The 13553-nt window shown below is 35.8% G+C and overlaps 1 protein-coding gene across 1 annotated transcript; it reads left to right on the top strand.

The window, feature by feature from the left end:
• The first annotated feature begins 514 nt into the window (after positions 1 to 514).
• On the top strand, positions 515 to 13492 carry LOC106622194 (uncharacterized). The gene is made up of 4 exons (XM_014241289.3): positions 515 to 1698; positions 3102 to 3834; positions 6615 to 7082; positions 13192 to 13492. The coding sequence occupies exons 1-4, from the start codon at positions 1200 to 1202 to the stop codon at positions 13457 to 13459; spliced, it is 1968 nt and encodes a 655-aa protein (XP_014096764.3). The 5' UTR covers positions 515 to 1199; the 3' UTR covers positions 13460 to 13492.
• The last annotated feature ends 61 nt before the right edge of the window (positions 13493 to 13553 follow it).

Raw genomic sequence — 13553 nt, forward strand, 5'->3', positions numbered from 1 at the left:
TATATATAAATGATCAGCATGACGAGCTGAGTCGATTTAGCCGTGTTCGTCTGTCTGGCTGTCCGCTTATACAATATATATGCGAACTAGTCCCTCAGTTTTTGAGATATCGACCAGAAACTTTGCACACGTCTTCTTCTCCCCAAAACGCTGATAATTTGTAGGAACCGCCGATATCGGACCATTATAGCATATAGTTGCCATATAAACTGAACAATCCGAATCATGTGCTTGTATAGAAAGCTTTTTCCTTCAGATATCTGCAAGAAATTTGGCATGGATTCTTGTCTAAGGCAATTACGCAATCTCCGAAGAAATTGTTGAGATCAGACTACTATAGGATATAGTTGTCATACAAACTGATCGATCAAAATGAAGTTCTTATATGGAAACTTTTTTATTTATTTCTTGATTTTAATTTTTATTTCGGGAATTATTGAACTAAACAATAAAAAAACAAAGCCAAATGCCAATATGTTCACCCGGAACTTTAGAATTTTTTGTAACATTTGATTTTCATGCGCTTCATTTAATATTTTTAATGAACTAAATCCAGCCATTTCACTTCCCTCTATACATTCCAATTGCCGCCTTCGGCGTGTAGCGCGCTTACTCCTAAGCCATGGCCAAACGAGTTGAGCGCTAAATAAAAAATTTAGAAGCAAACAAAACATAAAACAAAGCTGGAAAAAGAAATTTTAAAAGCAATTAACAACATTTGCTGTTAGCTCACACACACATCCATCATACAAATGGGCGCAAAACGGCGAAGGAAAAACATTAACTAGAATAAATCTACGGTCGGTGGCAACATAAATGCGGAGGAACCAGTTACGAGAAGACAACAAGGCAAGGCCAACAAAAAGAGTGCATTTGGAGGCAGAATGAATTTTATTTGAGTTTAGTTGAACTCGACTGAAGCAAAGTTGCAATTGTGACGAGTTGATTTGTGTAGTGAAGTGCAGTTATTTGGTTCAATTTGTAAAAAGTGGCAAGGACGGAATACATATTCTTAGAAATGTCGCAAATAAATGGATTTTATTAATTATTTTAGTAGGAATAATAAATTTAAAAAAAATTCAAACAAAAATATCGAAAAAATATAAAAAAAAAAGTAAAATAAAAAAAATAATAAAAAAAATACACAAAAACTGATAAAAACATAAACTACGCACCGTTAAATGCAACTTATGTAAAAAATGCATACGCGCCGCATACAAAAATATTTCATTTTACTCAACATATTGGCAATACTGTCACAGCACGCGACACGCCAGCAGGACCAACAAATTGCGTCAATTATTGTGTCAGCAACATCAATGGCACACGACACAACTACACAAGTTTTAAGTGATTTCACTGGCGTAACAGCGACTACAACAACAACAGCAGGAGCAGAAGCTGTGGCAAGGACAACATCCGTATCCGCTTTGGTTGATGAAGTGTTGCCGCATAATGACAGTGTTTCCACTACAACAATGTTGCATGCAAAAGCTATTGACATCAATGGTAACCTCAACAAGAAATACAATAACAGTGAAGACTTTGCCCAGCTGATAGAACGCAAATTGCAGGAAGAGCACAAGGCGGCACTGGCATCCGAATCATCAACGGTGTATGCAGCTGCTTCGCCGGACCGTTTACTCTCGCGCAAACGTCGTTATTTGATCTTTCCGGAGGGCAGCTCATTTCAATTGGGTAAGTCTGTTTCGAGTTGAACAGCCACTGGACACAATGACAGCGTTGCATGCGTAGGCGCATGTATATATGTATGTGTGATGAAAGCTCTGGCTAAGGTGCAAAGTGAATATAAACGAATTTCAGGTAGCAAACAAACTAAGAATATTAAAATCAAAATTTAATTTCATATAATCTAATGTATTCACAGTTGGTATAAACGTCTACAGCTTTAAGGCATGGACAAAAGTTTGAATACAGCTGTAGACAATGATCTTCAAGTGAGATCTAATAGTTAAATAAGCGGAGAAAGAGTTCAGAAAATATAGTGTACATATATAGACAAAGTGAAGAAAAAAAGGGGTTAAACTAGAACAATTCTAAATTAATAACTAAGATAATATTTTTGCATCAAGTAAAATATAGAGGAGTAGAACAAAAAAATCACATTCAAATTTTATAATTAAAATCACTAATCTGTAAAATCAGCCATTTGAAAGGCGCTTTCACTTAACATAGGGTTTTTTACGATTTAATAAAGTTTAAACACAACCTTTATTGCAACACATACTATAAATTTTTATAATTTTCAAAAAACAACCAAAGACTAACACCAGGTGGGTAGGTAGGTAGGGTGGCTATCTGACGACGCACCTAGGCCCATTGTGCAACCACTGAGACGAATACCCACTCACTCTATTGTCTCCTCTCTAAACCACACCGTGCTTCTGATGAAGTCTTGTTATGAGTACATTAAAACAGTTTAAGGGGATGAAGTTGGGTAAATCGAATATATAAGTACTTGAATATACGGTTTGTTTTAGATCAAATTCTACCCCAACATTCCTGAATTCCGAAGAAAAACAGAGAGATATTTCTTAGGCAAAACTAACGTTATAGCTCTTTGAGACTCGATCTTAATCAAATTTCCGTTACTTTGCCTAATATTGACAAATCCAGAACAATTTCGACTATCCGTTGGAATTAAGATGACAATAATTTCTTACCTTATCTTCAAGAAGTGTTGAGCTTTTGTAAAAGTTTGTTAACTGCAATTCTTTGTAAGCTCTTAAGTTTATGTATACGCTTTAAAAATCCATCTGCTATTTTAATTCAACAGTTTTAATGTAGTATTTTGTTATCACAACAACAATAATTACCCTGGCACACAAAGTTTGCTTGAGGCATCATATGTTACAAGCAATTTATCATACTCCACTTTATATATACAAAGGGTTTTTATCTAGCTTATATACTGCGCCATATTGCTAGTCCAATGCAAATTTAATATACTTACTTGTTGTATATCTATAAAATCAGAGTTCGGTTCGGAAAGCTTAAGCCCACTTGACTTTAAGTTTTACTGTGACGAATATCACTCAATCTCCCTCTCTTTCTTCCCTCTCTTCTCTCCGTTGCCACAGTTTATGACGGCATCTTTGGCATTGTGGATTACACCAACTACCTTATTCTCGGCATCACCGTTGCCTTGGCTTGGGAGTTGCCCAGTAAGCCACAGGGGGATGTTATTGAAGAAATCGCCACCCGTTTGAGAGAACCCACAAACGATTTGCGGCGGAACGACACCGACTCACGCATTACTTATGTAGAGACGAAAGCGAAATCAGCACAAACACCAAAACAACAAACGTTGCAACCGGCAAAGAGTTTACAACCAAACTACATAAATATCATGACGTTGACAAATCCGGCCGCAAAAAAGAGTGACGACTCCAAATATTACTACGCGAAAGCTACGGGCCGATTGCCGGCAGCTTTCCATGCGCCAATGCATCAGAAATATTATTATTATAAGGGTAACAATAAATATAATTACAATAACAAGAAATATCATATCTTGCGACGGCCTACAGACAGTTACTACCGAACACAAGTGACACGACGACCAGTTGGCGGTTATTACCGGCAGCAGCCGAACGATTGGCGGCGCAAGGACCAACACTACTATGGTGGGAGCAATAAAAAAAAATTTTATAAAAGCAACAACAACAATAACAAATTGAGGACACTGAAATTGCATCCTTTCAACAAGTGGACGCCGCAACCACAACAACAGCGTGCATCTTCAATCTACAGTCACAGTCCTCAAGCGCAGAACGGGAACGTCCAGTATCCCTGGTGGAATCTGGGATCGAGGTAAGGGCAGTGCTAAAGTGAAAACAATTGATGTTGAATGTGGTGATGGAGTGCGGCATGTACGAGTATGTCATGTATTGTGAGCCATGTGAAAATGTAGTCTCAGCTGTCACTCCATGGTGCATATCACATACAGGGCATATTCATACTCAGATATGTATTTCTCACACATACATACTTGTACATATGTTGCATGCAGCAGAGAGTTTACTGTGCAACAACTCAACTGCAATTTGCACTTCTTGTCATTTCAATCTTTTTTTTTTATAACCGCGTTCACTTAACGGTTATTTAAGTATCATAACTGTTTCGATATAGGTAGAGGCATATAACGGTATACATATTACAATGGTAAACAAGTCTATCCGACCTTAAAGAATTAAATAAAATTTTAGTAATAAATAAAACACTCCTATCAATAAGAATACTTCTGCATGCATGCGGCATCAACTGTCAAGCTTGCTTTCGATACAAAATATAGAAAGATGGGATGGGTATACAAATTTTCAGACGACCATGTCTTTAATTTACGGATAAGCTGTTAGTTACAGCTAGTGATGGACTTAGAGATATTTTACAAATATATTTGTTCAACATAATAAATACCATGAGATCAAATTTGACCCGGACCGACAAAAAAAATTCACGTATTTGATTACAAATCTCAGCTACTTTGTCAAGCATCTATTTTTTAACCTTTACTTGATGTCGGTTTTTCAAAAGATTTAGATATTTTGGTACGTGTCTAGCATTGACACGCTTCATACCTAAAAGAAACAATAAACGTTTATTTCGATGACACCGAAACTATAATACCCTTCACAAATACAAAAGGTTCCTTAGAAGAGCTTGATTCCGACCGTTCAGCTTGTATGGCAGCTATATGCTATAGTGATCCGATCCGAACAATTTCTTCGGTGATTCCACTATTGCCTTAGCTAATGATCCATTATTCCAAATTTCGTGAAGATATCTCGTCAAATGAAAGTTTTCTAGCAAGCACTTGATTCCGATCGTTCACTTCGTATGACAACTATATGCTATGGTGGTCCGATATTGGCCATTCCGACAAATGAGCAGCTTCTTAGTAAGAAACGGTTATATCCTAAATTTAAGTTCGATATCTCAAAAACTGAGAGATTAGTTCGCGTATATACAGACAGGCCGACATGGCTAAATCAACTCAGCTCACCAAGCCGTTCATTTATGTATATATTTTAGAGAGTCTCCGACGTTTCCTACTGGCTGTTACTAACTTTGTGGCTAACTTAATATACCCTGTTCAGGGTATAAAAATATGTTAAGTCAATCCTTAAGAGATGTTGAGATTTTCTTCTAGCTCTCTAACTTTTTCGATGTTATCGTCATTACAGAGGTGAATTGCCGACCGGCATGGGGAAAGTTTTCGACGACTTCACAACCCTCACTGAACGCCTCGAGCCACTCAATAAAGGCTTGAGTTCGTGATAAAGTAAATAATACCCAAGACCATCCCATACAAAGAATATATTCAAAGCTACCAAGAGTGGGAAATCTCTCTAACAAAAATGTTAAGATATTTTAACGAATACAGTAGTCGGCATGCAAATTAAAGACTAGGCGTGGCCCAGCCCATTTATGACACCCAAGCTTCAATCAAATTTTGTGCTAAATATCATCCTGACGTCTTTATGTTACTGTTTGAAAATTGGACAATCGGGTTTACCCCCTCCAATTCGGTAAATTTATCATAAAAGGACTTCTCTACTCATAAATTGACCAAAACTAATTCCCACACATAAGCTCAATATATAGGCTCGACGATTACATCTTCATTCTCGCTAAATTCCTTTTCAACGAGTTTTCTCTTTCCAGTTTTTCCTATATCTCGTTCTTTAGATGTTTCAATTTGGCTATATATCGGTTTTGAGGGTACTTTAGCCCACTTTGCATGAAGCTTTCGTATATTCATGAACAACAAATTCAACACATTTCCTTAATGTCTTAACAGTATCACCTATCTCAATCAGTTTCCTTTTAATATTATTCAAAATCAATTTGTTAATTGTTTGATGTTTTCGTCAGTAACAACCGCTTCTGTGCATTTACTGCGATCTTAGTCTCATTTTACTTACACTGAATTTTGTAAAAAGTTTGCGTTGGATAAGAGTCCCAAACAAAACTTATTAAGAAACCATTAGATATCAACTGCATTCGAAATTTCAATATATTTCTATTTTTGAAAATACGGAAACCACGACATGTCTGGAATTAATGAACGTGTCTTTTGGGAACTAGATGTTCCTCTATGTCACAAAAACGACATGAACTAGACCATTTTCTAAATAAACACTCTTGCATCCATTTAAAAAAAAAAATAATTAACTTAATGATTAAAACTTGCAGAAACACGACAGCGGACTGTTAAAGAAGGTGTGGCACATGTCATAATCTCATAAGAGTTAGTTCTTAAGCGAAAGCCAACCATTTGACATTTGTGTCCAAATTCAATTTACATGAAAATGCATATTGTGGCAATGATTTGCTGTCATTGATTCTATGGCATGATGGCTCAAACTGATAGTAATCACTATCATACTACTCCCACGCGGTTCGCAGTTCCACTTAAACATAACATGTTCCTTACTCCTTTAAGCTCAATTTCTTCACTTAAATGGACGTAAATACGCATGTTGAGGACTTTCATATACACATGTATACAAACCTATATATTAAGCATATACATATGTATATATATATACTTAAGTACGCGCTATACGCATTTTGCTTTCATTTTACAGACTATCGCATTCGTTGCGTAGAAAACCAATTCCCTCAAGACGTATTAACAGTGGCGCCAGTCAGCCAATGCACCAACGACAACAAAACCAATATCAAGGATCAGCTAAACAAGAACAACAACAACAACAGCAGCAAGCTCAACCAAAGCAAAAGCAATCCGCATCCGGATTTTATCAACAGCCACCTGCCACAGCACGGAAACATCGAATTTATCCGGTTTTCGGTAAGCGCAGCATAGCAGATGAGCCTGCAACGGCACAGACAGCTGCAGCAATGCACAATAACAACAAAAACAACACTTTGCATAGTACAAATCATGGCAAAGAGCAAGAGTCAACGCCACATCGTCGCTATCGTCGCAACGGCATCACCGGCAACGAGTTGAGTCGCATGGAGCGCATACATGTGCGCCATCATCGTCGAACACGGCAAACGCTCTACGAGAAGATTGAAAAGTATCTGGACAAGTAAGTGACACATTCATTTTGACTGTACATACATACAAACTCATAAGTATGTGTACACATAAGACTTTTCCGTGCTTACCTCGCTTTGCCTGCGTCGGCTCTGCCGTACGTCTCGCCCTAACTGTTGGTGAGAAATGTCGTAAACGTGCTATTTGAAATGGCGATACATTTGCAAATATAGAATTTCATAGAGGAAAGCATACTGGCGTGTTTGCTCGCATACATACCACTCATACATATATGTATGTGTGTGTAAGTAAGCGTAGAAAAATTGCAAATATCTTCAAAGTTGAGTAAAGACAGCAACGAGATTACTTTCAAGTCGATACATAGCATTAAGGTGATTTGTTTGATCTGCATGCAGCGATGTTAGCTTTTACATTCACGACTTGCGAGCTATTAGACTAAGGAGCAGTACTTACTACCCACGAATGTGGCGTCGTTAAAGGCTACACTATTTATAAAAAAAAGCGTAAATACGAGGGTTGTTAAATAAGTGCGCAGAAAATTATCAAACTAAAATTAATCCAGAAAATTTCAAAATGTACTTGAAATCCTAGCAGTGTCAAATGAAGCTCCAAGCTATTAATTTTTATACCCTGAACGAGGTATATTAAGTTATCCACGATGTTTATAAAACCCAAAGGAAAAGTTTAAAGAGCCTATAAAGTATACATACATATAAATGATCAGACTGACGAGCTGAGTCGATTTAGCCATGTCCGCCTGTCCGGCTGTCTGTCTGTATATATGCGAACTCATCCCGCAGTTTTTGAGATATCGATCTGAAATTTTGCACCCATTCTCACTAAGAAGCTGTTTATTTGTTGGAACCACTAAAGCATATAGTAGTCATACAAACTGAACAAGCGGAATAAAGTGCTTATATGGAAAGCTTTTCATTTAAGGAAATATCTTCATCAATTTTGGCGTGGGTTATTGTCCAAGAGGTGCAATCGCCGAAGAAATTGTTTATATCGAGACACTATAGCATATAGCTACCATACGAACCGACCGTTCAAAGTTCGTGTAAGGAATCTTTTGAATTTGTGACGATTATTATAGCTTCGGTGCAGCCGATGTTCTTCTTATAGTTAAAATCATAATGGATAACAGTACTTCAGGAGAAGTTAAAATCGACTAAGCATTTCAAGGGTTTTTACACCTCCAATAAATACATGATATATAGTAAATTAGTACTTTTCGCTATGCCTTCACATCTATTTAGAATGTCACTTGGATCCAATAAATAGAGCGTTATGCAAGTCCAAGCCGCTTCTCTCTAAATGGAAGAAGGTTCAACTGAATCAGGGTAAATATAATAGCTAATGTCTGCTATTGTTAAACCAATGTCGAACGCTTTCAAATATTTTCTTAATGTTGGGCAAACGGAAGGTAGGATCTCAGAAATGTCAAGGCCTAAAATTAACCGCTTTACCAAGACGGTATACTCCAGCAATCTCAGCCGAATTGTTTTTTAGCATCAAGTGTCATCGTCGGTTCTCGAACCCAAGTCTTATAAACTAGAAACAATTTGAATATTAAGAAAACGCCATTGGTACACTCAACATTGAGGCAAAGATATAGTAAGCAAGTCACTATACACATAATTCCACAGCCAGTAAATCAAGCAAGTTCTGGGAAAATAGTTCCAGTATAGAAGATTCTTCCAGGAATTTAACTTGCCGAATCCTAGCCTAATCAGCTCGAATAACCCTATACCGTCAAATCATGTTCCATTATCTTATGAATACTTGTATGAGTCGTCGTTAATAGTCTCACTCATCAACGACTGTAGGATACATGATGTAACCGAAGACTTTCTTAATATGAGACTCTTCTCATTCTTGGAGAGCCTGCGGTATTGGAGCCGAATATCTGTCAATTGGAAATAGTTTCACCCAGATTTAATGAACAAGCTCAATCTTATTCGAATTTACTGTTAACTATTTGTATGTAATGGAATCCATTTAGCACATAAATAATTTACATCTATCTAGCTTGGCTGACGCGTATGATTCCTTTGGACGAAAAGTCGGGGCAGCAATGAACAGCTACGCTCTTCGAGTACTTACTTTAAACAAAATACTAACTGAACCGCAACCATGCTGGCCAAGGACCGTCAACTCGGCAGCATTCCTCAAATTAATTTCATTTTATCATACTTAAAATGTTTTCAGGCGATACAACAACAACAAACGCTTTACCCAAATAAGTTAATTACTTGACCAGTTCTTCAGTTTTTAGACATTGCCAACCAATCTAATAGATTTTCTTAAGTGCACCAAGAACATCGCAGTCAATATAAATATAGTTGGTGCAATATACTGCATTTTCCAAAACCACAAGTTTAGCTTAACCACTTCATTGGAAACCAATCAACATTTGCCAACGTAGCTTTGAAAAGTTAGGAATAGTCTTGTTGATGCAACAAGTACATACGTAAATACATTCGCAAATATAAGCAGGCAACATCATCTGCATATCGCTGGCAAGCCTTAATGACAATCCAATTCGGTTGTAGTTACGTAAAACATCCTATTCAATAGCATATCGATCGGTAACGAGTAACCGGATGTTGCAATGGAGCTGTGTTGCCAGCACTGAGAATGCAGCATTATAGGTCGAGTAGTATAGCACAGGAAAGAGAAAGTAATGAAAGGTAGATAATGTACACAATTTCAGTATCACTTGCATAAAATCTTCTAAGTAAAGTCAGAGAGGGGAATTTTTTGAAATGTTTTTTTTTTTCTTTACTAGGCGCATATTGTAGATCTCCTTCACTTGATGGATGTCAGTCAGCATAGAATAAAATGTCAACACCTATTTCATATTGTTCGACCGAAGATGTGTCTTAAGGGCTGAAGCTGACTAACCTGAACGCTTGGATACTATAGCGGATTGGACAAAGAACATTTCTTTTTCAGAATCCTACCAAATTAATAATGTTTTTGCAAGTCCAAAGTGTAGTATAAAATTAAAAATAAATAAAAGTGAATATTGTCTATATTAAAGTTTTTCCGGGCAATCTAGCAAATAACCTAATTAACCAAAATAATTTATGCTCATATTGGAAGCTTGCAATCATTTCTTTCTTCATTTAACTGTGTTGTTGTTGTAGCGACGGTAAACATTCCACAACGAATTTTAAAGAATACTTCCGAATTGACCATCCTTGGCCGAATATAAATCCGAGTCTATTCCGGTTACGCAGACCAAACTGTCATATGCGTTTGCTTCTTGCTGTTATCTTTTAAGATTCTACGACTCATTGGCTATTTAAAAGTCTGTGTGACACTTTGATATTACGATTTGGTTTCGTGTGTCCCAAACCGAGTTTAAGTCCATTCTTTTTAACTAAGTTTAAATATTAGTTTTTATCGAAAATACAGTTCCCATCCCAAAGTAAACTAAATATTTATATTTGTTGTAATTCCACATGTTTCTACTTTTAATTAATTTTGACCTTCTGCCGGTTTCAGGGTCTAACACACGAACAGCACGATATTCACAAAAGGTCCAGAAAAAAATAATTAGTGAACAAATTATACAAATTCTGCACATCGTGTCACAGATCGGAGCTCATATCTAGACGCTATGAAAAAAATATTTATTTATATATACCGGCCGATAGACAACGCTAAGGCCAAAGCTTCGTTCGGTCGTTGGCTGAAAGAGATTCGCAATATTTCTGTTTCTTGCAAAAATGTGCCGTCAGTGTCAAAATAATATTATATATGATTTAGAAATATATTATTTCAGCGACTTTGTACTCTCCAAAAACGAATTGAAGCGAATTACAGTAAGTGTATGTAAGTTTATTCCAGAAGCGTTTGGGCTTAACGAAAACAATGCAAACTACATACTTATATAGATACAAACTTTTACAGTTTTTGCATCACGACTATCAAATGCGATACAATCTCAGTAATTGCCAATCAATTTTCAATTTGTTTCACTTGAAATAATAAAAATATTTGATTATACAATGCTGAAAAGCACATTGAAGTATACGTAGTACATTATAAGAGTGAGTGTATGTAATTCTTTACGTGTGCTTGCAAATGATGATGCACCTAAAAATGTGTATCAGAACAATCAAATACGATGAAAGTAATCATTACAAAAGCTTTTGCATGTACATATATATACATACATATGTATGTATGTGTAAATGTATGGTTGTATGTTTTTACAACTAGCAGTGATTGTCTTCCAATTCATGGCTTCACAATTTTGATTCAGTTGTCAGCAGCAATTACTAACTAGTAACAAAAGTGAATTTTCATAGTAATCCATTGAAAAAAGACAAACTTCAAATGCCTTGCAATACATGTACATATATTTATAAATAATGGTTTTATCTTGCATCAGATAAACGTATGATATGTGCATTTGTCGGTTGAAAAATGAATTGATCATATCAACATTTCAGATTACAACAAAGTTTCTTACACTGTAGAAAAATGAAATACTACTAAACTGGTTCAGTTTTGATGCCTTTGGCACAAGTACTAGTTCATTATACCCTGAACAGAGTATATTAAGTTCTCCCCGAAGGAAACATCAGAGACCTTATAAGGTATATACATATGTAAATGATCAGCGTGACAAGTTCATTCGATTTAGCCATGTTCGTCTGTCTGTCTGTAAATGCGCGAATCAGTCCCTCAGTTTTTGAGATATAGATCTGAAATTTTGCACACGTCCTTTTCTTTTCAAGAGTCATTACCCGGAACCACTATAGATAGAGCTGTCATTATTGCAATAACATTTTCAATTTTCAATTTTTAATCCCAAACATCATGGATTAATATTTGAAAATTTAGTTTTTACTATCAATGTTGGGCTGATATGGGGTTAATAGTTGGAAATAAAAAATTAAAATCCAATTTTTAATCCCAATATCGGGATTAAATGTCAATTCTTCGTATGAAAAACTTTTTATCTGACATTGATACATATCTTCCAGAAATTCGGTATAGATATTTATCCGAAGCTATGCTACGATCTCCAAATAACTTGTTCAGATCAGACAAATATAGCATATAACTGATTATATTATATATTAAGCTTATCTATTATATTCCACATTATACTTCATCTTATATTTTTTTCGCAGACTTGATCTGTAAGTGTAACAATCGCAGTATACCAGCTCACAACGAAATGTCACTCGTATGGTCTACTGAAGTGTTAATGCGCCGACCGATTGAAACCGCTGGGCATATAAATTTAAATTTTTTCAACATTTATGAAACTTATTTAGACTTACATAAAACTCTAACTGTTATGACTGCATAAAAGAAGTACGTGTGTGTATATAACACTTCAACAGGCTTTTCTTACAAATTTCCCGTCTCATGTGACAATTAAACTGCTCAGCAACTTAACTGTTTTTGACATCGCTGTCAAAACAACTATTGTAAACGAAAGGAAATAGACAAAAGCTTATTGATATGAGAAATTAGAGAAAGCGATTGCTACTAGAGTATCTTTTTTGCTAAAAAGTGGATAAAGCAATCTGAGTTACTCATAACAATTAAAAAGATAAGAGAGATTAGAAACTCTTACAAGAAATAGAGAGTGTAAGCTTTAATCAGCATCAATTGGTAAAGGTTGTTCAATCAATCAGTCATCGTCTTAATAAGTCAAAGCCACAAAATTAACCAGCATTGTTTTTGTTTTTGAATTGACAGAAGTTAAACTGAGTTTTCTCTTTTATAGAATATATCTTAACGCTAGGATGGTATAGTGAGGGAAGAATTTCTGATAAGAGAGCGCTCGGTGTACACTTGTTTGTTTAAGTTTAAAGCAAGTTATGTTTGGAAAACAAGCAACAAGACTCCAACATACTTTTTTTATGCAGAAATAGTCTCCAGGGCAATCTGAAAGATCAAACATATACTTCCGATCGTTTAACTTGTATGGCAGTTGAAAAACTTTAATCACTTTGTAAACTCAAAATTTAACAATTAGAATTGAAGAGTGATTTGAGGTGAGATTACAAGTCCATTGACATTATAGAAAGTTAAAAACTTTTTAAACAATTAATTTATTGTAATTTAAATAACAAATGCCGAAACAAATTGTTTTTTTTATTCTACAGACTTGAAATACCAAACAGCCATCACTGCATTTTACGAGCTATCTGCGAGACTGGGCAGAAATCTAATGAGCGTACACCCGGCACTTTTGTTGGTGAACTAATGCGTGCTCTTTTCACAATACCTGAAGCTTTGGATGAGGATATAATGGAGAATCGCATACATTACAAAGATAGACGCTATGACGCCGCCAATACATTCCAAGGCAGCTGTGCCAAAGAGTATGCCCTCTGTAAGCAATCGCTCTGGAAATCGCAATTCGTTCAATAGAATAAATATGGTATAATATTGAGCTGTCAAGATAATTATAGAAATAAAAGTTAAATACGAAATATCCCCTCTATTCTTTTATAAAGAAAACACT

The sequence above is a fragment of the Bactrocera oleae genome, chromosome 2 (genome assembly GCF_042242935.1).
Source record: "Bactrocera oleae isolate idBacOlea1 chromosome 2, idBacOlea1, whole genome shotgun sequence".
In the NCBI taxonomy this organism is placed as follows: Eukaryota; Metazoa; Arthropoda; class Insecta; order Diptera; family Tephritidae; genus Bactrocera; species Bactrocera oleae.

Bases quoted from the DNA above. Each gene is read 5' to 3' on its own strand.
- LOC106622194 (XM_014241289.3), top strand. From the start codon at position 1,200: ATGCATACGCGCCGCATACAAAAATATTTCATTTTACTCAACATATTG. The intron at 1,699-3,101 runs GTAAGTCTGTTT...CCGTTGCCACAG, and splicing joins GGGCAGCTCATTTCAATTGG to TTTATGACGGCATCTTTGGC. The intron at 7,083-13,191 runs GTAAGTGACACA...TTTATTCTACAG, and splicing joins ATTGAAAAGTATCTGGACAA to ACTTGAAATACCAAACAGCC.